The sequence below is a fragment of the Equus quagga genome, chromosome 22, assembly GCF_021613505.1.
Source record: "Equus quagga isolate Etosha38 chromosome 22, UCLA_HA_Equagga_1.0, whole genome shotgun sequence".
NCBI lineage: Eukaryota > Metazoa > Chordata > Mammalia > Perissodactyla > Equidae > Equus > Equus quagga.
The window spans coordinates 24,881,048-24,906,705 of NC_060288.1; the positions used below are offsets into that span (position 1 = coordinate 24,881,048).

General features: G+C 42.9%; 1 protein-coding gene across 1 annotated transcript; it reads right to left on the reverse strand.

Annotated features, from left to right (window-relative positions):
* Positions 1 to 16,926: 16,926 nt before the first annotated feature.
* On the reverse strand, positions 16,927 to 23,551 carry ING2 (inhibitor of growth family member 2). Its single transcript, XM_046648800.1, has 2 exons — positions 23,226 to 23,551; positions 16,927 to 18,939 (listed from the first exon to the last, which is right to left on the reverse strand). Exons 1-2 carry the CDS (start codon positions 23,401 to 23,403, stop codon positions 18,269 to 18,271), a joined length of 849 nt encoding a protein of 282 aa, XP_046504756.1. The 5' UTR covers positions 23,404 to 23,551; the 3' UTR covers positions 16,927 to 18,268.
* Between the last annotated feature and the right edge of the window lie 2,107 nt (positions 23,552 to 25,658).

Here is a 25,658-nt window from a genome sequence, read left to right on the forward strand (position 1 = left end):
AAGATCTCATTCAAGACAGATATACAATGTCTGTGGCAAGACTTGACTATGCTGGGAAAGGAAACTGCTAGCTTTCTGGGAATTTATCTCTGCCATCTGAAAGTACTTTTTTTGTTTTGTTTTATAAACTTTTCATTCCCAACTTTTTTTTTTTTTTTTGCTGAAGAAGATTAACCCTGAGCTTACATCTGTTGCCAATCTTCCTCTTTTTTTGCTTGAGGAAGATTAGCCCTCTTCCTCACAGATGTTAGCCAATCTTCCTCCACTTTATAGGTGGGTCACCACCACAGCATGGCTGACAAGTGATATAAGTCTGCACCCAGGATCCAAACCCACGAACCTGGGTCGCCATAGCGGAACATGCAGAACTTAAACATCATGAAATTTCACACCTAAATACTTCAGCATACACCTTACCAAGAGTAAGAACACTCTCCTATGTAATCAGAGTATCATTATTCCATCTAAGAAAATTAACAATAATTTTATAATATCATCTAATATCTAGTCATGGTCGAATTTCACCATTTGTTCCAAGAACACCTTTTTGTGTGTGTTTTTTTTTTTTTTTTTGGCTGAGAAGGATTTTCCCTGAGCTAACCCCTGTTGCCAATCTTCCTCTTATTTTTTTCTTCTCCCAAAGCCCCAGTGCATGGTTGTATATCCTAGTTGTAGGTCCTTCTAGTTCTTCTCTGTGAGCTGCTGCCACAGCATGGCTACTGACAGACGGGTGGTGTGGTTCCATGACCAGCAAATGAACCGGGGCTGCCGAAGCAGTGAGAGCACCGAACTTTAACCACTGGGTCATCAGGGCTGGCTCAGCAAGCATGCCTTTTATAGCTGTTTTTGTTCAAGCCAGCATCCAATCAAGATTGACACATTGCATTTGGGTATGTCTTTTTTTAGCCAAAATTATCCTCCCCCCCCAACCTTTTTTCCCTAAAACATTGACTTTTTGAGATGTCTGTGTCAGTTCTCTCAAATTCTGGATTCTTCTGATTGTCTCCTTATGTTGTAATTGAACTTGTTCTAGCCCCTCTAGATGTTAGATGTAGAGATATTTGATTTGATTACGGCTCAACGTTTTGACAAAAATATTCATAGTTGATGTTGGGTATTTCAGACTACATCATGTCACAAAGTACTTAGTGAAATATCTATTAGTAATGATTGGTTCAGTTAAGTTGCTGAGAGCCAGACCATTCCACCGACCTTGTATGTTTCTTTTTAAAGTTAGTCAATAATGTGAGGTGATACTTTGGCACCGGGTAAATATCCTGTTCTTACAGGAGATCTTCTTTATCAGGTGGGTAAACATTCCAAACCCTTTCAAACTGACATATTTAATGATCCCTGAGCAGTGGCTCTCCCTGTCAATATTTCTGTGAAGACCATGTGGTGACCCCAAAATTCCTTCTGGACACTTTTAAATCCCTTGGGAACTGAAAATCCAGAAAGCAGAACTGTCATCTGTTATTGGAAGGTGGCAGTGAGTTGATTACTCCAAATTTAGGAAGAAAACAAAAGTAAGAATGATATAGGAAATACAGCACTGCTCAAAAGTGAGGACCAGGATAAAATTACCATCCTCCATCACTAAGTGCAGATCCACATCAAGTCTGTTCTTTATATTGAGGGTCCTCAAGTGTGGCTTCATACAGTTGATAGCATTTCTGAGCTAAAGGTCTTAGAGTCATCCTTCCTACTCCTGGGTGAGCAGGAGAGACGTGAAGTTAGCTTACTATGTCAATACCTGCGACTCTCTACAGGCCTGGTTGGCAACTCCAGGCTTGTGTGGATGGGCCACTTGGAGTAGATGGGCCTCTTTATTTTTTTTATTTATTTATTTTTTAAAGATTGGCACCTGGGCTAACAACTGTTGCCAATCTTTTTTTTTTTTTTCTGCTTTATCTCCCCAAACCCCCCCTGTTCACAGTTGTATGTCTTAGTTGCATGTCCTTCTAGTTGTGGGATGTGGGACGCCGTCTCAACGTGGCCTGACGAGCGGTGCCATGTCCGTGCCCAGGATCCGAACCCTGGGCCGCCACAGCGGAGTGCGCGAACTTATCCACTCAGCCACGGAGCCGTGATGGGCCTCTTTAAGTCACTCTCCTTTATCCCCTGTATTGTTTCAGCTTTTTGGACTCCTTGGGATAGGAAAACTGAAGAAAAAGACAACTAGAAAGTGAGCTGAAACAGAAAATGGAAAATTTCTAATAACCGTTCCTTGGAAGAGATGGGAAGATTAGGAATATCTTACCCAAAATGAAATCGAGTTCTGAAAGGTGGTTCCTGAAAGGGTAGAAGTTCTCCAGAGTCACTTCCTGTTGGATGAGGTAAAATACGTGCACTGGACGAGGACAAGAGTGGTGTGGTCCTTAGGGAAAGATGATTCCTAACTTTACCTTGCCTTTGCTAGACTTCCTGATTTCTGGGACAGGGAAATGTGCAAGAAATCTGGCAGACAAGCCAACTGGCTTTTTCTCTCTGCCAGTGATACTATACCAGGCTACAGCTTCTCACCTGGCTTTTGAGGTTACAATTCAAATGGATCCTCTACTGGACCGAGCCAAGTGAGGTAAGATGAGGAGAATTTGTACAATGGAAAAGTTCTTTAATGACTCCACAACTATTTACTGAGGACTAATTATTAACTAAGTGTGGAAGTTTTGGGAGGTGAATAAATAACACCTTTGTTTTCCCACGCAAGCTTGAACTGATAGAGAAATAAGAAGCAGGAGACAGGCGAATGCAGACCGAATGCCAGTTTTATTACTCATAAGCTGATGGAGAGCATGATTCCGTAACTGTAACTAAGTGATCTTGCTAATTGGATTAGACTCATGACCTACCCAGTCCCAGCTGTGCCACAAGGTCAGGTCCCTATCGTGTGGCGGAGGGGAGATGAGAAGGCACCCTCCCTGCTGGCAGATGGAACGAACGTGAGAATCTAGAAGGAGCTGAACCACACACGCCCAGTTCCTTTTCCCAAACTCCCACCTATTTTTCAACCATTTCTCACATCCCAACATCTTTCTTTCCAGGCTGGTCTCAGGCTCTGCCACAATCACATAGCTATCCTGAAAGATCTATATACTATGCCCCAAGTTCCTCTGGCCCAATCAAACTCTTATTTCCATATCCATCTAGGTTAGAATATTAAGCTGTTCTAATCATGTGATATTAATTCAAACGAATCCCAAATTTATTGAAATTTTAGGTCATGTAACAAAGAGAATATTCAAGTAGAAAAGTAGGACCAATACTTTAAAAAGAAGGAGAAGAATATATATATTAACTATATTATATTATAAAATGTAATATATATTTGTTTGGGATGAGGTAATTAGCACAGAGGCATGCAGCTCTATTTTAGAACTCATTGAAGAGACTGTCTTCTCTATCATCCATAGTTCCTCCCTTCTTTTAGTAAAGAATCCATTGCCTTTCTAGAACTTCAAGCTCACAAGATTTTTTTTTTCTTTTCTAGCTCTGATGGTATTAGCAGCAAGGCCTCTGTTGTGGAGGGTAAGTGGATGAAAATCATGTAGGGTGAGTTTGACTGACATGGAACTTGGCAGGGAGTTGGGCCAGTCCAAGAGAAGATGCACTGATGTGACCTGATACTGGGCCATCCAAGAGGAATGCAAGTTGGGCTGAGAAAGCTTGGGTGTCAGGCTAAGGACCGGTGATGTAGGTTTGCGAGGTGATGGTTGAAGCCGTAAGGATTCAGATCTCAGAAGAGAGTGAGGCGAGTTAACAGAAGGCCCAGGCTGAGCATTGGGCGACACTCCCAGTTAAGGAGATGGAAAAAGAAGGACTAATGCAAATAAGAGATCTGAGAAGTAAAAAGTAAATGGAGTGTGGCCTCAATGAAGGCAAAATCAGACAGTTTAGAGAAACGACGACACTGTCAAGTACAACAAAAATCAAGGAGAACGTGAAGTATTTTAAAAGGAAGTAGAAAAGATGCCAACTTATTTAAAATGCCTACCACCACCACCACCAAGATTTTAGAGTTCCAACTCTTAATGAGGGCGGAACGATTAGAGGTAAGCCGTGCACATCCCTCCCTTTGCAATTTGTTGATGACACACTTGTTATATGCTTAACATAGATCCAATTTAGAAGCATTGGTCTCTGCTTTCCCAACTCAATGTAGCCTGAAAATTCCAAGGTACTTCACTGCATACTAAGGAAGGGGGAAAACCAGCTTTGGAATCCAGCAAACAGAAACGCACGTTCTCACTGTGGACCCTTTTTTTAACCCAGTCAGTGATCAGCTGACCAATAATAAATTTCAATCTTTTGCAAAACTATCTGCATAGAATTACAATCAGAAAGCAGAATGCCTGTCTGTGAAGAAGTTTTGAAGTTCCATAGCGAGTGAGTTTGATCTTCCGTGCTAACGCCGACCAGCTGATGGTGACCCCTGAAAATTGTGTGTTGAGAAGACTTCTTGAGGTCACTGAAGGTCAGCAGCAGAGAATGCCAGGAAACAGCTCTCTCTGGCGCAGGTGCCTGACTGCAGCACTTGTCAGGTATTTGCTGTTCTCACACTTCCCTTTCCCCAAATCATACAAGACTGTGGCTCGTCGGTATCTTCCTGGGATGTGGCATTTTGGAACATTTCTTCTAACCTACCTGTGACCTTGCACGTTTGCTGTTCTGTCTTCAGCTTCTTTAGGCGGAGAAGAATACTCTAGAAAAGAAAGCATTTGTACACAGAGACGGCCCCTGGGAAAGATCCTCCCTGATTAAAGTAATACAATTTTGATGTCTGGAGAGCAGAGGATGGTTCTTTACATTTTGACACAGGAAATCAAGAGTAATACGCTGACCCTTCATCTTTCCCGGTGGATAAGTAGCAAGCCCTATGTGTGTGGCTTGGTCATTACAGAGCCTGATAGATTTGTTCCTGAGGTTGTAGGAGGTTCAAGTAAAACTTCAGAGTAAAACTTTCTTTCTTTGTTCAGACCAAACTGCTCAACAGACCATTAGTATTTTGTGATGGTAACTGTCCCTTTAATACCTCTATAGCAGGTTTGTGTTATGTACTATTGTTTGAAAAATTAAGCATTATTAAAATTAATTTCCTGTTTCCTCTACTCGACATTAAATTTGACTTCTTGCTTTGGAACCAAAAGCATTCTTGTATCTTTCTCCCAAATGTGTTTTCTCCCAAAATATGAGCTAAATGCATCAGTTTTTAAACTTAGAGAAAGAATGCCATCACAAATGTTCCCATAATGCCCTACCAGAATCATTAGGTATCACACAGTAATATGTACAGGCACTCAGTCCACTCAACACCTTCATTCTAAGAAAACAGCCTCCTGAGAAGGGATGGTTTGTCTAAAGACCAAAGACACTGGACTAGATTAACAAAAGTTTCATGACATTCGTTCAGAAAATATTTATTAAGGATGTAGTGTGTGTCAGCACTGTTCTAGACACTGAAAATACAGCTTTGACCCAAGCGGACATAGTTCCTGCCGCCACGGAGCTCACATTTTAGTGGGAGGAGACAGTCAAACAACCGTACGCTATGAAGAAAAATTAAGGGTAAAGGGGGACGACAAGTCATTGCAACATTTTCTCCTTTCATTGGTGTTCTTTCTTTTCCATTTGAATTGTCTTGTTTTACTGTCTCAAATTTGCACAAATGCAAGATTTGTTTGGATTTATATCACATGAGCAGGACTAACAATATTAGAATTCTCTGAGAAGGTTACATTCAGATAATGATCCTTGTTAGAGTTTCACAGAGTATGATTTTCTTCCTAACCTAGATGGTATTGGATAAGAGCTTCGATGGCTCAGAGGAACTCAGGGAATTCTGGAGCATGAAATAGGTATTTGAGGAGTAGCTACGTGATAGAGGGAGCAGGTGAAATGGAAACCTGAGAGCAGACTGACCATGGCAGGCAGAGGGAAGAGCAGGGGCAGAGGCCTGTGTCTGGAGGGTGACTGATGTGCTCACGGCACAGCAGGGTGGCCAAGGCAGCCAGAACAACATCAACAAAACAAAAGTGCTAGAAGTCAGAGCTGGGAGCCAGAATTAGTGGGGCCTTTTAGGCCACTGTAAGGATTTTGGATTTTACTCTAAGATAGGAAATCATTGAAGGACTGATTTGACCGAATCTCTTTAGCTGCTTTGTAGAAAATAAACACAAGGGTAAAAGTGGAAACGGGAAGATTGATTAGGGGGCTATTATGATCCTTCTGGCAGTGTGGTTGACAATGGTCCAGGTGAGGCAAGGAGTGAGGGAGTGGCAAGCTGCCGAATACATTTTGAAGGCCAAAATGACAGAATTTGCAGACAAATTTGTTTTGGAGTACAAGAGAACAAAAGGAATCAAAGACGACGCCAGGATTTTTGGCCTGAGCAACTAAAAGATGGACTTGCCCTTTACAGAGAAGAGGAAGAGGAAGACTGGAGCAGGTGCGTGGCTGGGAGGGAGTCTAAAAATCAGGAGCTGACACAAGTTGGAGATGCCCGTTGGACAAACAGGGAAACGTTGAGAGGGCAGCTGGGTGCGTAAGTCTGGAGATGAGGGCTGGGCTGCTGATAGGCATTTGGAAGTCATCAGAGTGTAAAAGGCTTTTAAAGCCACCAGACAGAATGAGACTATCTAGGGAGTGAGTGTCGATGGAAAAGGCTTCTGAAGCCTTTGCCTGGGACTCTCTAGTTTTTCCTCCTAGGAGGAAGGAGCAGCCAGAAAAGCAGAATGAGAAGGAACAATCCGTGAGGCTGGAGGAGACCTCCGAGCAAGTGTACTTTGTACCCTGGAGGCCAACGGGAAAAAAGTGTTTTAAGAAAGAGTCATCATTTGTGTCAAATGCTGGCAGGAAAACATAACGACAGACAACTGACCATTGAATTTGATCATGTGAAGCCAGTTTCTTTGGAATGCTGGAGACAAAGCCATTCTGAAAAGAATGGAAGAAAGAAAGTGAGACAAGAATAGACAACCCTTTTGAGGAGTTTCTCTGCCAAGGTGAGCAAAGAAAATGGGACATTAGTTGGCAGGGGATGTGGGGCTGTTTGTTGTCATTGTTGTTTCCTTCTTGTTTTTAAGATTGGAAATAGAACAACATTACATGCCAACAGAAAAGTCCGCTGGAAGGGGAAATATGGATAATTGAGACAGAGGGAATAATTGCAGGAACAAAGTTCCCCTGCACAAGTAGACGAGTTGGCCTTAAGACCAGACAGTCACCCATCATAAGGAGATGGAAGGCAGGCAGGCCAATAGTTCTGGTAGAAATAGCAGGCGGAGAGCTCTGATTAACTTTGTTGTTGTTTTTAGTGACATATGAAGTGAGTTAACCACTTTGGGAGTGAGGAGGAAGAGGGGGTACTGGAGGTTTGAAGAAAGAACAAGCAGAATAGGGGTTTGAGAGTGAAAATAAACTGACTAAGAAAATGTAGGAGGATTGTCAGGCGACTGTACGTGCCGGCTTGAGCTTTGCCATGAATGGAAGGCACCAGCAGTCAGCACAGGTGTGTGTTAATCTAGCTTCTTTCTAGCCACCTGGCTGCAGAAGCCAAGTGGGCTGGGTTGGATTTAAACAACATTGAGGGAGATAAAGAATCTGGGGAATTGAGAATGCATGCAAGCGATGATTAGCAGGAATCTGAGTCAGGTAAAGAGGAAACGGCCAAGCTGAGGAGGAGAAAGGGTGGGAGCGTTTGGTTGGAATATTTTGGAGGTCCTGCTGGTGCTGGAAAATCGCTCAGGTCGAGTAGACAAGGGAGTGGGCTAGAACGACAGGAGGTGGTGGCCAGAGGACGGGGTGCTGGAAACTGAGATTTTGTTTTTTGGTAACAGGTAAAGACTTTAGTAGTCGCAAAGTCTAAGGTGACACCATGGAAGTGGGTGGCTGAGGTGGGATAAACCATTTGAGGTGAGAGGGTCAAGGCCAGAGTAGTGAACAGATTATTTCTGTCAATGATTTCTAGTGTTGTTGCTCTCACATCTATGAAAGTTTTTTGAAAAGCTGTGTATCCTCTCACACATATAAGTTGACCTCTAAAATCTTTCATCATAACACTTATATGAGTGCAAAGAATATAATTTCTGACGTATTATCTATACAGGAACTGGCATTTTAAAATAAAACCAAATTATTAATGGTTTTATTTGATTAAAAAAAACACCATTAATTGAGTGTTAATTAATGTACTCAATGGAATAGAAATACCATACCACACATTTTTAAAGTGCCAACAAATAAAAGTTTAACATTGTTTCCCCCCCAAAATTATATTTCCATTCTGCTTCTCCCACAAAATACCATCCTAATGATTTATTTTTATTCTTGAGTCATTTGATTATAATACTTCTTTGCAACAAAAATATGTATACGTCTCTAAGTTAAAAACTTTCTTCTAATTGAGTATTACAATTATTAGTTCATGATGGATTAAAACACTATAAAATTGATAACTTATTAAAAATAAGTGAAATTGTATTAAAAATGACAAAGATTTGGGAGTGAATTTTATGGTGCTTTGAGAAAAAGAGGTTTCCGGGTATCAGTATTTCAAATGTTCCCTATGGTGCCCCAGGAACTTAAAATTTGAGGCGACTACATGGGTTGCTTTGCAACCTAGCGTGGTGTTCCAGACCATACTGAAGCAATGGAGTGAAAAGCTGCTTCATCCTCACTGCCTTAGAGTACTTGGCACCCTAGCAGTTTGTAAAACTTGCGGTGGGCACCAGGAAGGTGGTGGCAGGTGGCGAGCTCTGCCTTTTTGTTCTTTGGTAAAACGAGCATGATTATGAAAAAGAAGGGAAATTTCCCCTTTGCCCATCATCCTCACTTGGACTTGATACCTTATTCTCTTCAGAATGAACGTTAAACTTAAAACAGCTTCACCAAGCAAATCTGTAGGGACCAAGAGGGAGCCTGTTACTGCTCAGTATGCAGACATCAGCGCCGCAAATACTGCTTTAACTTAACCTTCTGGTTCTAGGAACAATTTGATTCTCTTATCCATAGCTATTGATCTTCCTGAAGACCTCAACTGATTACAAGGGAAACATTCTGAAAGACTTCCTGCTCGCTCCCTGGCGTGTGCCAGAGATGGTAAATGTGGAACTCTGTCAGTGACTCTCTGGAGCTGTAACTCTTGGACGGTTGGACACCCCTTTGCTCTGAGGCCTTGTGCCTCATACACAATTCAGGTTTTGGATCTATCTACAGAAGGTATTTCTCTACCCTTTCATAGACATTGTTGACTGAGACATTGGTTGAGCAAATCTGCCTTTTTAGTATTTTATAGGAACAAATTATACTACTTGGAAATAATGAAAATCTCCAAGGAAAACAGTTAAGTTGATCTTTATAGGTTCTAGAGCCAAAGGAGTACCGTGACATTAAATTCTAATAAACTTCAGAGCCCGCTGAGAGCACAGATTGTTACCCAGAGGTCAGTTCTCACATCTACTTGACCCATATGGTAATACCAAAATGTGGCTTGAATTTATATCCTCATTATTACTTGCCCTTTGTAGTCCATGCTTTCCCAGAAATGGTACAAGATTATCAACAATGGTTTCTTCTAGAGTTTCTCTGATCAAATAGGAAGGTTACAGTCCCTATGTACCTAATAAATCTAGGCCAATGCTACCAACCAAGAAACTGAACAAGTTAAAATATTTTCAAGGTTGAGCTAATAGGCTACACAACCCAATTATATTTGACAGACAATTCTTATTTGAACAGTATTATTATTTGTTGCATCAGATTCATTTAGGAAGGCTTGAAACACATACACTTCTTCCGTCCAATTAAGCATTACTGTCTAGCAAACAGAAAGAAGGGAGGAGTCCCCATCCCTGACTGATCCTTTAAACAATGGACCCAATGGTCTCAAGAGCTCTGACGATACAGAACAGAGAGGAGTTGGGCTGTAGCTCCCCATACAGTAGGATTACCAAAAATATCTGAATATGATGATCCATCCCTTCACGGTATAGTTTAAGGCAGTATTCTCAAGAAGTTTGCAAGTCCTCTTACCTGCTCAGGATATGAACAGGTACAGCAGGGGGAAATGTGGCAAGATTTCTCAGAACCTCTAACATGGACCCTCTGAATCTCCGAGATACCTCATGCAAAGTACCCAGCTTTCTTGGGCAGATTAGCATCCCTGGATCCATGGAACACTTTGGGAAACTCTGGTTTGGAGCATCAGCTCACCGCAAGACACAGGATGTAGCCTAATTACCACAGGAATGTTCTAGTTCTGTGTGCTATGCTTTTGCAAATTACTTTTTCAGTGTACTTAAATTATCTTTGAATTGTCATATTAATGTCAAAAGTCAGGGTGAGGCAGGTCTAAAATGGGAAATACATCCAGGAAACACATGACACTCAGTTTATGCCTGGGGATTGGTTACAAAGGATTGTGTACAGTAATATTCTATTTCCTAGCATAATATGCGCATCCTTGCCCCCTTGGAAGGATAGCCCTCAGTGGAACGTAACAAGTAAAACAAAGATTCAGGTTTTTGATTAAAAAAAACACCAAAACAGCAAATTGTCTACCTTAATCCTGCATGTAAAGGAGTATAAAAATTTACCGTTAGATGACTCCACTCATATGTGGAAGTTAAACACGTGGACAAAGAGAGTAGATTAGTGGATACCAGGGGAAAGGGGGTGGGGGGTGGGCACAAAGGGTGAAGTGGTGCACCTACAATATGACTCACAAATAATAATGTACAACTGAAATTTCACAGGGTTGTAAACTATCATAATCTCAGTAAAAAGTAAATATATATATACACACATTAGTTTACTATTTTGGAACTCACCGGATTAACCGCTTGTTCAAGTATTTAAGCAGGTACTGCAAACTCTCTCAAACATAAAGTACTTCTTTCCAGATCTTCAAATGACATGAAAGTGATTTTTTAAAAAAGAGTTCCTTAAACTCTCAGTTCCAGAAAATTAAGCATTCAATCTACTAGTGGAAAGAGAAATCTAATTAAAGATGAATTCTAATACAGTAAAGACAAACAGAAAGAAAATAATTTAGATCCTTCTTTTTTCCTTCTCTTACTTAGATATGGGAAGTTTCTTTATTTTTCACTTTGCAGATAGAAAAGTTCTAGATTGTCAGTTCCACTAAATTACACCTTAAATGTAGTCAGAACTATCCCGAAGTAACTTGAAACTGATGTGGAGGTAGAAAATATTCAATGCAATGCTCAAGCACCATAATTCAAAGCCAAAGCTACTACAAACTTTTTGTAGTCCAAATTGAATAACTTCTCAGTCACTATTTTGCTACAGTTTATGGTCACTTTTCTTAATCTGTGAGAATTTACTTTTTTCAAAGTGATGACAAATCTAAGTTTATAACCAAGAAGCACACTGTGCTCTAAAGATCAAAGAAGAAAGTTTCTGACATGTAGGGGATGTTATTATGTCTCAGGAATGCACAAAAGGGCAAAAAACGTCAGTCTTAAAGGCTTGGAATTGCTATATGCTACCATTTACATCCTTGGTAAGGATAACAGCAAGTTCTTCTCTCGGTACCAAAATCATTACTTCCCATTGAGGCCATGATCCCATATTACTAATCTAAGACCTGAAGCCTTGGGGAGAAAACCAGCCAGTTGACCTCACACCTTTGTTTCTCTGTGGGAAGTTTCTAAGATTGATTAGTGCACTATACAAATAAGTTAAGGACTCTGGTGGTCAAACAAAGCAGTTAGATCTTGCTGTACCAAGCAAGAATATAGCAAAACGCTACTATCTGAACACAGTCAAGAACAAGGGAGAAAAACAAATGCACGTATTTAAAACACCAAAATTGTACACTGAAGCTCAAGCACTATATCCTCTCTTAGAAACTATTTATTTTTAAGCTGCACACAAATTTGACCAAATGCTTTTCCAACACCCAATAAATTAAAAGAGGGATACAAGCCACTAGGCAGACAGTTTTAGAAGCAGGGAAGAACAAAAATCATTAAAAGCATATTTATTTTAAAAACCAGCCTGAGGCAAGGAGAGAGGTGATGGTCCTCCATCCTGGGGCAGGACTGAAGGCTATTGCTGTGTATCAACACGCGGTGCTGAGTCAAAGGATGAAGTCACCAAATCTTCATTTACATCCTACCAATATGCCAAGGAGGGTCGCAGGACATATTTAAAAAGGCAGGACGATTTTTATCCAGTACAATTAAAATGTGAAAGACTACTTTAGTGCTTATAGGCGCACAGCTACCCAGTATACCAAAATACACTGCTATGCCAAAAGTCTCATTCCTTCAGTGTCTTTGACAGGCATGGACATGTTGGTGTTATCCAATTCACAAGGAAATTGGAATCTTTTTTAAATAATGGTGATTGCTAACTCAAGAATCCACTAGCAAGTGGGGAACTGAGGATGTTATCAGGAAAATTCTAAGGACTTTTTCAGGGCTGGAATGCTAGGCCCAAAAGTGACTATAGACAAGGCTGCCCAGGATCTCCCAACTCCCAAAGAGGGGCCTTGGTGTAGCTGGGTTTTTATCCTGAGATTAGAAAACAGACAAGACTAGAAACTCCTGTGGAGTCAGGATATTGTCAGTTACTCTAAGACCGATCCAGAGAATGCTGGTCAATACCTTGGAAGGTTTACAGAAACCTTTATTAAGAGGCAAACTCCATCTGTATGTAGCTACACAAATGCCTTTAAATAAAGACGTGTTAATATCTCTGTTTTATACTGCGTCAAGAAACTGCAGTGTTTAACCTTCTGTTGCTTACAGTGTTTCCCAGAGTAGGATGGCAAGGTAGTGCTCAAAATTCTCTTTAAAGCTTTTTGATTACATCATGCAGAAAGACTCAATTCGCTTTTTTTACCCCTACACAATATTATTTACTAATCACACCTTTTAATAAAGGGAAGGTAGACTGTGGGCTCAGTTTTCACAGGCAATACTACATAGCTTGAAATTAATAACACTGTTCTGTTTTCATGTTTTAAGGTAATCTATTCACAGAAAGGATATGAATTTTCCGTTTACCAAAGTGATATGCTTCCCTTTAAAAACAAATTGACATCTATTTTCCTTTTTAAAAAAAGTGAGTCATTTTCAAGAAAAGTATTGAATAAGTAATACTTGCAAATATAAATTTAGAAGGGTATCTGGAAATGGGAAAATCCATCAATGTCATTCCAGCGTCTTAAGTTTAGAAGACCCTGCTTTCAAAGTTGAGTTAATCACATATATAAATTAAGTTATTTTAAAAACTACACAAATAGTAACTCTGTGACCTGGAGAACTCTTTCCTCTAATGTGAAGGGACATGAATAATAACCACAGTTTTAGGATAACCATATCTTAAATCACTTGTTTTACAGCTGAACGAACAGCAGGCCAAGGAGGACAGGTGACCTGGCTGAGATGCCGGAGAAGGCCACATCTCTGGCCTCCCAGTCCAGGGTGCTGCCCTCACATTTAGGGTATGATTAGAGAGCTTTGGTTTCCCCAATTGATGTATAGAGTTTAGCCAACATAGTAAAGGTAATTCCAAGATAACTTCTACTTTCCCTAAATTAGACTTTGAACCACATCAAACTATAAGGATTTCATTCAAGAAGGGTTGAAGGGCTGCCTAGCTTATTTATGCCAACTGCCCCTTGAATACCAGCTCCTCTCCATTTCAGGTGGCGGAACGAAGACAGATCCCTCAGAGGAAGCCACCTACGGGGTATATAAAAAGAATGGGAAAGCAGCAATTTTTCTAGCTTACTGTGGCGAGATTTTGAAATTTTAAGTTATTTTGTACACCTCTTTTTTCACACCTGCATCCAGGCGACAGAAGAGTTGGTAGTTCATTTGAAGTTAGGACCAAAGACTCCAGCTGACCCACAGTTCCGACTGGCATTCCGAGTCCATTCACTTTCCCACTCTCCACAGGGAGAGTTCACACACACCTCTCATTGACTCCTACAGATTGCCAGCATCCCTTCCCTGTCTCAGCCCTTCACTGGGAGAGAGGAAGCTATTAGAAGAGAATGATCTCATTTTCCCAAGACCAAATTTAGCAAGCTATGCACATTTACAGCCATTCACTCCAAAATCGAAGCTCCACTAGGTTAGACTTTTGTCTTGTTTTGGTCACTGCTTTACCTCCGGTATCTAAAACAGTGCCTTGTAAATAATTGGCATGCAATAAATGCTTGAATGAGGAAAAATACTGCCTTCCCTTTTGACACATGAACAGGAACTGTCCCTGTGCCTACTTGAGACTAACCCTTCAGGAGTCCTAGCTCTCTCTCTTCTTGTGCCTATTCAGATTTCATTCCTGCAGTAATCCACTCCTCCCCACAGCATTCATTTGTCCCCTTCTGATGGAATATTCCAATCAGCACATAATCACACTATGTTATCTCCTTAAAAGTTAAAATCCCCTCTTAGCTCACCTACCCCATCAGCTGCATCCCATCTCTTGTCCCCTTTATATCAGAACTTGAGTTGTCCATGGTTGTTGACTCTACTTCAATTGCTTTCTGCTCCCAATCCACTCCAGTTAGTCCTTCATCCTCAAAACTTGCAGCCTGTTAAATTTACCACCACTGGCCCCCCTCCCACCTAAGGGTTAATTCACAGTCCTCATCCTACTTGAACAGCAGTTGAATAAGTGATCCCTCCCTTCTTGAGATACTTTCTTCACTTTTGTTTTTGGTGTGCCACATTTTTCCTGGCTTATTTCACTGAGAGATGTTGGAAGTTTCCATTGCTGGCTCCCCCCTCTTTTAAATGTTGAAGTCCCACAAGGCCCGCTCCTTCCTCTTCAGGGTCTACGTGGTTGCTCCTCAAAACGTGGGGCCCTGAACCAGCAGTATCAGCATCACTGAGGAGCTTGTTAGAAATGTGGCATTTCAGGCCCCACACCAGATCTACCGAGTCAGAATCTGCATTTTACCACAATCAGGTGACAGACATGCACATTAAAATTTGAGACGCACTGATCTGTTCACTTTTGTGCTTTCAATCACATGACTGTAAACTCCATTCACAGGATAACTCCCAAATGTTCATCTCCTGACTCCTCCCCCAACTTCAGTCCCCCAACTCCACGCTGGATCCCACTAGAAATCTATCAGGTATCTCACACCTAAGTGCAAACAGAAATCTTGATTCTTTCCCTCAAGCCAAAAATCTGAGTCATCCTTGTCATCTCTGCTTTCCAATTCCTGGGCCAAAGTCCCCCTGTTGGCAGTATCTTTAAAACACACTCCTATCACTCGCCACCACTTCCACTGTTAAGCACCCTAGTCTAAGCCACCAACATTTTTGGTGCAAAGACTTCTGGAAGAGTCCCCTAAATCTCCTTATTTTCACCAAGGCTACCTACAATAAAATTGGCACGCAGCATCCAGGGTGATCTTTAAAGAACATAAACCCTTCCCAAATTTTCTATCATGGCTTCCAAGAGCCAACATTTTCTAGCCCCTCCCACATTGTGTCAAATGCTCTAGTCAAATTGACAAGCTTGTTCTACTCCACCCTCCCCTAAATCTTCGCCTGCCTCACTTCCTTACTTCCTTCTGGTCTCAGCTCAAAGATCATTTCCTTAGAAAGACCTTCTTTAATGACCATAATCAACAAACTCACCTCCCTTTCCATGCATTTCCTATCTCCTTACTCTGCTTTACTTTCCTGTTAGGATTTAACACAGGTGCCTGACATGGTATACATCTGACTCTCCCACAAGAACGCATGGTCCATGAGCAGGGGCTTTTTCTTCTTCTTAAACCACCGCTGCTTGGAACAGCGCCTACGACACAAGAAGCCACTCAAGTACTGAGTCTTCGAGTGGTGTTGGGGGAACAGCTGGGGGCCGGGGACCAACTCTCATGTATGCATCAGCACTTATGTGCACTTCAGAGTCACACAGGTCTGGATGTAGAGAACCCACCCACAATGTTCAACAGGTTCAAATTTTCATAACGTGGCAGTGGTTCTAAAACTTTTCTGTATATTAGAATTGCCTTGGGATCTTTAAAAATTCTAATACTTAAGCTGTATTCCAAATGAATTAGATCATAATTGCTGGGGGTAGGACACTGGTATCTGTATTTTTTGAAGTTCTTGAGGTAATTCCAATGTGAGATAAATCTGGGAACCATTGGTATAGAGTATATGAAATCCATAATACTTAAAAAAATCCCCGTCACAGAGTTATGCAAACTTAAAACTTCTATTTCCTATGTGGTATAGAAAACAAAAAGAAATTCATAAAAAATAAAATTGTTTCAAACATTAGGTCTTAAAGAGCAAATTTTCCAGGATTTTCCACATTTGTTTTCCTATCAAGCCTAATCCAAATTTGGGTACTTCTATTAGGAAGCTTATTTTTCCCCCATATGCTGAGGCAAACTTACGTACGAAAAAGTGTTGACTTCTATATAAGTCACATCTGAAAGTTTCTGGGGCTTTGCATATTCCTATTTTTAATGGTGTCCGGTAAATAACTATCCTGGTAATAAGGACGTAATCACTAAGACACAATGCTATATTCTCAAGAGAGAAAAGGATTTCTTTACAACTGAACTACGTTACAATAAAATAAATTCTTAATCATGCTGTCTAATATTTCTCACTCAAGAAGTAGTATAACCAACTGGTTCCAGTCATCAATCAAAATATCCTTAGGACAGAAGTTAACCAAATACTGTGCATTTGCCTGTCTCTAAGCTCACCTTTAAACTGTCTTCATACCTCAGAATGAAGGACAAAATTGATGAAAGAGAAAAAACAAGTCATGTGATTATTAAAATCCTCACTATAGTGCAAATACTACAGATTTCAAAAGAACCTCAGAGATAATGAAGCCAATCTCATGTTACAGATGAATAACCTGACACCCAGATGAGGTGAAATGACATGCCTGAAAGTCACACAGGAGAGCTAGAAGAGAAAACAACAGTTTTTTTTTTTCAAACAAGCAGACAGGATCTTTCACATGTTAATCAAAAAGAATCAAGATCATCAGATTAGGAAGAAATGAGGAATAAAAAGTATGTTACATATAGATTTAAAGGACTAGTCAATCTGCTGCCCCCTCCCCCAAAACCAAAAAATTCTCTGAATATATGGACATATATCCATCAAGATGCTTACCCTTAAAATATGAGAATCTTGGAAAATTCAATTTACAAATACATTATTAATTGCATTGTTATAATGAAATTAGTTCATTTAACGTGAAAACATCAAACAGCACCAATACCAGAAAGTTAAGAAAGTAATTACACTATTAGTTAAAATAATATATAATCACTGATTGGGACAGAAATGAACTACAGCCACTAGCAAAACTATTTAAACTACTGCTTGACATAAAGGCAATATTTAAAGACTAGTATATGCCCTCTCCCACTGACAGGCCCATGGCTAGGCATCCCAGGAGGGGGTCATGTGGAAAATATTATTAAATCAGATGCAATTTTTAAATTGCTCGACCTTGAACCATGATACTACACAACGCAAATTTTGCCAAATAAGCCAATGGTGGCATTTTTGGTATTCTAACTACTCTTACTTCTCCCAGCTAAAACGAAACAAAACACAACTCCCCTATTAAGCACTAGATTCAATCTATCTACGAAGCAGCAGCAAGGGATTTACAAATGGGCTACTGACAGTGTATCAAAATGCTACTAAGGAAAATACAGCAGCAAATACTCTAATAAGAGCACATTATTCCACATGGAATCCCAAATTAGTCTTATCTCTAGTTCCTGAAATTCTTGGAAGACTAGAGATGAACAAGTGTATGTATAAATGGGGCTAGGGAGAAAGAAGCTCTAAATGGTATAGTGTTCATATTTTAAATTACCCAAGAGAATTTGAATGCTTACAGAGAACTCCAACTATATCTAAATATTTTTTTTAGCACGTAGAACTAAAATGCTGGCAGAACTTTGGTGTTTACCCAAAAATAGCATTGCAGTTTTAAGTGAAATTGAAATAGGCATGGTTTGTGAAGTTTTTATAATGTTCACACCACCCTCTCCCTATTCCCTGCTCCTTTCATCAGGTGATCTAAAGACTACCTGGTTTAAAATATTTGGTAATTCAGTGCAGAAAAGGTCACAGACAAAGTACAACAACTTTTAATACACCATTAATACTAATGATTAAAAATTATTGCATAGTCTTATGCATTTATCCTAAAACATTTTCTGAAAGTAAATTCTGAAAGAATTATATAAAAGACAAATAACCCTTTAAAATGTGGATGGCCTTTACTACCTCGATCTTCTATCCTTTTTTGTCTTTTCAGTACTTTTGTCCATTGTTTTCTCATTGTCTCCCCTACACTTTGGGCAATACCATTTCCCCTTTGGTTTATAGGTAAGTGAAACACAGGAAAAGTGAAACCATTCGATGGGACACTGTTCATTGTCACATCCGATCATCTCCCCATAAGACACTTGGTTACACAGACAGTATGTAGGTTCATTGGGATCTATTGCAAACTCAACAGGGGAAGCTTCCCTCTCCTGCTTGGCCTTGGAGCGTTTCTTTTTCTTGGCTGACTTGGATTTCTTTTCTTTAGGTGGCTGATCATCACAGTCTTCAATCCCATTCGTCATGTGACACAAATCACGGCTTTCACTGGTTCGCTGTCTGCGGGGTCTTCTTGAAGATCTTTCTGGTTGGCTGGAATCCATCTTTGCCTTATCTGAGCCTCGTTCACTTTCAGCAGGGTCTTGAAAACACTGTGAATGTAATTCCATTTGTCTTGCCCGATTTTCCACCAATTCGAGCATTTGTGTGACAATCTGAATTTTTTCATCTCCCAATTCTTGACTATTGATTAATGCTCTCTGGAGATGCTGCTGTAGGCGTTTTTTCTGGTTTGAATCATCTTCTTTCTTATATTTTTCATAGACATCATCAATTTCCTTTAATGTTTCTAAAAAAAGGAAAAGAAAAATCAACATTATTGTGCGTTAGCACATGTAACAGTTTTCAAGTTAGTTATCTTCCAAAGAATTGCTAAAGTTAGAACAAACTCAAACTATAAAACCACACTCCTCTATAGTATGTAGACATTAAAATATATTGTTGCCCACACAAAGACCACGTCATCCAATATGAAAGAATATCTACAAATAAATAAATAAAACCCACAAAATTCTCTAATACTCATTCATCTATATTAAAAAGGATAAGAGATGTGTGGCTAATTAATAATCAAGAGGATTTTACATGGGCAGAACAGTGCATTCCACTTCAGAATTTACCTAGTGCCACATTGCCTATACTTCATCTGAACCTCATAAAATTTACATGCTGGACTCCAGCTGTCAAACTTCACGAGGTTCCAGGACTAGGCTACAGATTACTGTTGAAGTGTGTCTTCGGGATGTACAGTTCAGTCAGTGACTCCAGAGAGACATTACACCTTCACTTTCATATCACGCCTCTGGACATTCTTAAACAAAGCTGACACAAGTAATTCTGAGCTTCCCATAATATTAGTTTTAATAGTTCTTCTATTTTATCACTTGGGGGATTTGGAAAACCAAACTATTTCCAGAGTAGGTCTAGGTTCAGGTTCTGGCATCAACTGACTACTAACAAAATTACAGTAAAGTCAGCACTGGATCACTCTGCTGTTGTAGATAACTCAGCAGTTGGTTCTAAGCTTTCCGAACTGCTGATTTAGGTATTGTATAGCATGTGAGACACATTAAATCAATTAAAAATGGCTGAGTCACTAAAAGATACACAAAAATCTGAAAATACAGTTCCAGATGTCACAAAAAATTGACATAAGATTAGTTTTCTATTCGAATCTGTTCTATTTCTTATCCTTACGAGATATAATGAAAGAGTTCTGTCTTACCAAAGATGGAAAAACAAAAATTAACTCTAATTTATCACACCACATGGCATACCACTGTTTTATATTTCAATATTACTCGCACATAGCATACCACTGTTTTACCTTCCAATATTATTACTCCAATGATAAGAACAGAAAGGTTAGACAAGTAAAATACATACATCGAGGCTGTCTGCAAGTCAGGTAACACAAAGCAAGTATTCAACACAACTCTTAGGTCTTAGCTCCTCCCTGGAAATTATAGGTACTCCCACTTGATGAACAACTGTTTAACCTGGGATACATGACAAAGTGCCACCCACATTTGAGGGTAGTCACACCTGCAGAGCAAATTTTTAAACAAAGTTCATATCCAGCCCATGTGCACTTATCTAGCTAGCTAGATAAGTGGATTTCTTAAGAACCTAATCTTCCTCCAGGAAAAATAAGGAAAGTATATATTTCCCCTCAGACACACAAAATTTGACGGTTAAAAAATAAAGATAAGTCTTAGTTCAAATATTCTGTATCTAATACTCAGGAGTTATAAACTAATTATATCATACCAGCACATTGATACTATACAAGAGATAAAAATTCACATTTTTAAGACACCTTAATTACGTAGTGAAAGAAGAAAGGAAACTAACACTAGCCCCTTTTATGTGAAAAAGATTTTCTCATTTAATCCCCAGAGCAGCCCCAGGAGGGAGCCATCACTTCTACATGTGAAGAAATGAAGCTCAAGAGGAAACAACCCGACTTCTGACGCTGCCAGATCTGCAGGTCCAGTTCCACCACTAAAGCACTTTCTGCTAAGCTGCGTGGAAGGCACTTGAAATTATTAAATTTTAGTTCGAAGGTTATTTCTTCATGAAATTATGAACAAGAATATCGGAAAAACATCTGAAGTTCTCTAATAACCATATCCCATAATAAATACTTCATTCAATTGTAAAATTGTTTCCTTCACTTCTCTATTTTTAAAAATTTTGAAGGTTACTTTTAAGGTTCTTCAGTAATTTCTGAAAGTGTCTCAGGTAGGAGGAAGATTTCTTTGACTACCTATATAATTTATATCAGTAAATATTGCAGTTAAGCATTAGATCCAAAAACAGAAAATTCTTAACAACAAAGAAATATGAAACATGAAATCTGAACCAAGAACACACAAGTATATAAAGCTAATAAACAACAAAAGTGTGTAAGTTAAGCTTAGTAAACATGTGCATGGAGTGAAAACTAGATCGTTGTTTTTATATTAATCTTGAAACTAACCACAATCTTAATGGAGCTGAAGTTTACTATAATCTGTCAATTTTTTAAGGCCTAATACAGTTTCTCATGTTACCAGACATGACATGATGCTTATGACAATTCTAGACAGTCGAGATGGAATATTTCCCTGGAACAAATTGTCCTTCCCAATTCAAATAAAAGAAAATAGCTTAACTTCTGTGAAGGCAAACATGTGTCTTTAAGGAAATGTGAAAGCCTGCAAGCTTTACAAACTTCAGTTATTATTTGAAAAACTAAAAATGTTCAATAAACAATTCTTAAATAAATATGTATCATTTCAAGGTTACAACTCATGTATGTACTCCATGTCTGTATAAAACACCTTTGGAGACCTTTCACTTAAAAAAAAAAAGTTAAAATAGTTTAAAAAGCAAGATGTGCACCTGAACTGGCCAGGCTGTGAAGTCAAATATTCCCCACCTAATTAATCGGACAAGTTACTTAAAACTCACTGTAAATTTTAATTTAGCTGTAAAATGAATTCTTACTTCATAGCATTATTGTGAGGATTAAATGAGAATGTCCAGGACCTGGCACACCAACTGACATACGGTAAGTAATCAGTCTTAATTCTCTTCCCCGCTAAGAGACATCAGTCCTATCAATCAAATGGGTTCAGAAGGCAGAAAGGAACTATAGGTTCGAAAACACAGAGCTATTTAAATGTCCTAACATGCGACAGGCCAGAAAATGTCACCCCAGAAGGGGTTCCTTTGAGACTAAATCATAAGATCAGCGACGTGTCTAGAAAAACAGAGAATGGGTCCAAGAAGTTATCTTCAAGTCCGTATGGCTGTTTCCACATTATGTCCAAGGTCTGTTCCTTGACTCAGGGTTATTAAACGCAAAACGTCTCCCCCCATAAACTTCCCCCCTCCTAGTAGCAGGCGAAAGGTCCACCAAGAGGGGATAAATGATACTCTCTGTAAGAAACGTCGACTCCCTATCCTAGCTTCTCGGGTCTGCCCACAATGGGTGGTTTTTGCCTCATCACTTAAAGTTGGCTGAGGAGGGACCCAGGGGTTAAGGGACGCCAGGCGGTTGCCCAGTCAACCACCCACTTCCTCCCGGAGCCCGGAAGTGACGCACGGGCCGGAACCTACGCGCGGCCAGGGTCAGCGCCGGTCCCCGTAGCTGTGTCCTCGTCGTGATTGAGTGGTTGGGCGAGAGCCGAGAAATCACAACATGTCCCAAACCCCACCCTTCACTGGCCTGGGGACCAACTAACGTCCCGCACAGCTCCGAGCCCCTCGCTACCAGCCAGCTCCGCCCAAGCCTTCCTGCCACCAGCCATTTTCCGGGCGGGCGGGAGCGCACGCGTCCGCGCCCCGCCCCCGGCTACGTCACGCCCCAGGCCCCGCCCCCGGGGACAGGGGCCCTCCCCGCCACACACACACCCCTCTTCCTTTCCCCGCGGGGACCCCTCCCCTTTGAACCAGTGGGCCGACGGGGTTGGGAAAAGGCTGCGGCCCGGAACTTTGCCTGGGGCGGGAGAGGCGAACGGACTCCCTGCTGCCGAGCCGGGAGCCGGCCGCGGAGGGAGGGACCTCCCCGGAGTCCGCCTTCGCGGCCCTCTCGCCCCCTCCCCCCCGCACGTTCCAATGCATCTGCTCTCAGGGGTGGGGGCCCAAGCGGGGTGGGGAGAGCCCGGCCCCGCCGGCCGCTCACTGCCCCGGCCCCCGCCCGGCTGCACGCTCCTCGCCGGGGCAGGAGGGTGTACGGCCCGAGGCAGGCGAGCGCCGGCACAAATACTGCTTAAAATGGCTGATTCCCCTTCGCCCCAGCTGCAGCCGCCGGGTCTGCAGCGGGGGCTGGCGAGCGGCCCCCACTCGCACCCTGGAGACCCCGCCGAAGTCCTCGCCGACCGCCGCAGGGGAAGGGAGGGCCGCGAAGCCGGGCTCCTGTCCCTCCGCCCCGTCCCCACACCCCAGACCCACTGTGTGCGCTCGGGGAGGCTGTCAAGGGAGAAATGGAAAGGGACACCACCCCGGGCAGGCGCCGGGCGGCCGGGCCCGGGGGCCGGCGGATCCGAGCGCGGCGGAGCCCCGCAGAGCAGCCCCGCGGCCCCCTACCTTGATATTTGTTGTCCAGCTCCCGCAGCACAGACACGTTCCTCTGCATGTCGTGGGGCAGCGACTCCACACACTCGAGGTAGTCCTGCACGTAGCAGGTGAGCAGCCGGCTCCGCTCCCCGGTCAGGAGCGCGGCCGACGAGTAGAGTTGCTGCTGCTGCTGCTGCTGCCCTAACATCCTGCCGCCGCCGCTGCTGCTCCTCGCCGCCGCCGCCGCCGCCGCCTCCGCATCCAGCAGCCACACATGCACCAGCCACGGCCGCCGCGGCTCCTCTGCTCGGCAGCCCGGCGCCGCGGGGACACCGGCAGCCGCTCGAGAGGGCACAGCCGAGTCCCCCGATCTCCACTCCCCCCCAAAAAGCCCTCACTCCCCGCCCCCGCGGGAACAAGCCCAGGGGCGGGGCGAGATCAGGGCTCCCTCCTTTCTCCCCTCCCTCCCCAGCGCTAGAGCAGCGGGGATCCCCCAGCGGAGCCGGCGCCGGGGTCCCGGGCGCTGACACTTCCTGTCCCCCTCGGAGTCCCCAGATGCTACCAGTGCCTCCTCGCAGCTCGGATCCCCATGACAAGCCCCTCGCTGGTCCCTCTCCTCCCAATCACCCTCGGTGCCTGTCGGGGAGTCTCTCACTGGACTGCCCCCGCCCCTCCGCCTGCGGCCGCCTCTGCGCCTGCGCAGGACGCACTCCTAATAAGGCCGGGGGCCCGCCCCTACCGCCCTACCGAAGGGTTCGCATTCTCCCGCCTTCCCTCCGCCACCCGGGCGATTGGTCTGTCAACTCTCGGCCCGCGGGGAGGGTGCGGAGGGCGGCCAAACGGCAGGCTGCGCCCCGCCCCCTCTTAAAGAGGAAGCATGGCCGAGCCCGCCTCTTTGCTCAATGACTGAATGGGTCTTGAGAGGGCAGGTGGCTGCTTCCTCCCTTCCGTCCTTCCCACAGGGAGGGGGAGCTTGGCCCGGCTCCCTCGGCCCGGTGTTACCGACTTTTTCCCCATCAGGTGGATCTGGCGCGGCCTCTCGCGAGCCTTAAAAGGAGCAGCAGGCAGCCGCCTTTCGCCAGCACCAGGAGGGAGGCCTGCGGGAACTACGCCACCCAGCGTGCAGCGGGCGCGCTCCCGGCATGCGCGGCGGCCGTGTTCCCGCCGCCCCGCCGCCGCTCGCCGCCCGCCGCCCGCCGCCGCCGCGGCGCTGCCCTCGGGCTCCGTCCCTCCTCCCGCCGCGGCCTTCGGGCTCCCGGAGCACCGGGGGGGCCGATCGCGGAGGTAGGCGGCGCTCCCGCGGGCTCCCTGCGTTGTTCTGCTCCATTAGTCAGCCCGCCTTTTAAATCTCCCTCCTGGCGTCAGCGCGCTTCCGCCCTTCCGCGGGAGCGGGAGGTCGCCCGGCGCCCGAGGACCGAGCGAGTTCTGTCCACCTCCGGCCCTTCGGGAGTCCCCGGTTTAGTTTATTCATTCCGCCCCGGAAACGTGTTTGTTCGACAGACGACATTTAAAAAAATGTTTTTTTCCGGGGGTCAGAACGTGTAAGCCTCAAAGGTCGACGAGGGCTTATGGGCGGCTTACCACCAGCTTTACATCTCTTTCTGCCCTAAGTCTCAAAAACACTGGGGCCGGGGGAAGAAGGGGTCGTGGGGATCGGAGTCAAAACCTCATCAGGAATCAGGCCCACGGCCTCCCCTGTGTGATCGACGGTCAGGGTTTAACTTCTCTGTAGGGTTAAATGAAATGTCAAGCAGAGCAGCTCATTTTAATTCCAGATGGACTCTCAGTGTTTATAATAACGTGTGTTTTTTTAAAGAAATGGGTGTAAATAGAACAAATACACGAAAAATTTTAAAGGAATGCCTATGTAAGCAAACCCTGTTGTGAGCAGTACCTCTGAGTTGGAAAGAAAAGGTGTTTAGGCGATGAATTGGGATTTCCCTATATCCCGTTTGTTCGCAGCGGTGGTACACCTATACGGGGACCCATTTAGAGCACTTTTGAAACAGCTGTTAATAGTAAGTGACCATTGACTCGCAAAGAGAAATCTAGACCTTGATCTAGAGGAAATTGTAAATTTCAAACCAAAGCGAAGCACTTTGGGAAATTCGATGTTTTGGGAACAAAAAAACAGTGTTGCACAGGACTCGGAGATTGTCGTGTGTTATTATCCCGTGACACTTTGAGGTTTTGATCACTTAAATGTTAAGCCAGGCAGTGCAGTGTCTTGTATTTCTGAGACCCGCCTAGGGATTTTATTGTTGCTGCTTTTTAAATCTTTCAGATTAAGCATCCGGGTCTTGTCAAAAAACAGTCAATGTTAAGAATTGGATTTTATTGCTTTTTACCTGAACCCTGCGATTTTTGTTTACTCATAGGTTTGCGTCAGCTTGTCTTTATTGAAGGCCCAAAATAATGCAAGATGCCTTGTTATTTATTGATTCAGGTTAGACGCTGAATGCA

Coding starts and splice junctions, on each gene's coding strand:
- ING2 (XM_046648800.1), bottom strand. CDS start 23,403: ATGTTAGGGCAGCAGCAGCAGCAGCAGCAACTCTACTCGTCGGCCGCG. Junction 18,940..23,225: donor GCTGGACAACAAATATCAAG/GTAGGGGGCCGC, acceptor TCCTTTTTTTAG/AAACATTAAAGGAAATTGAT.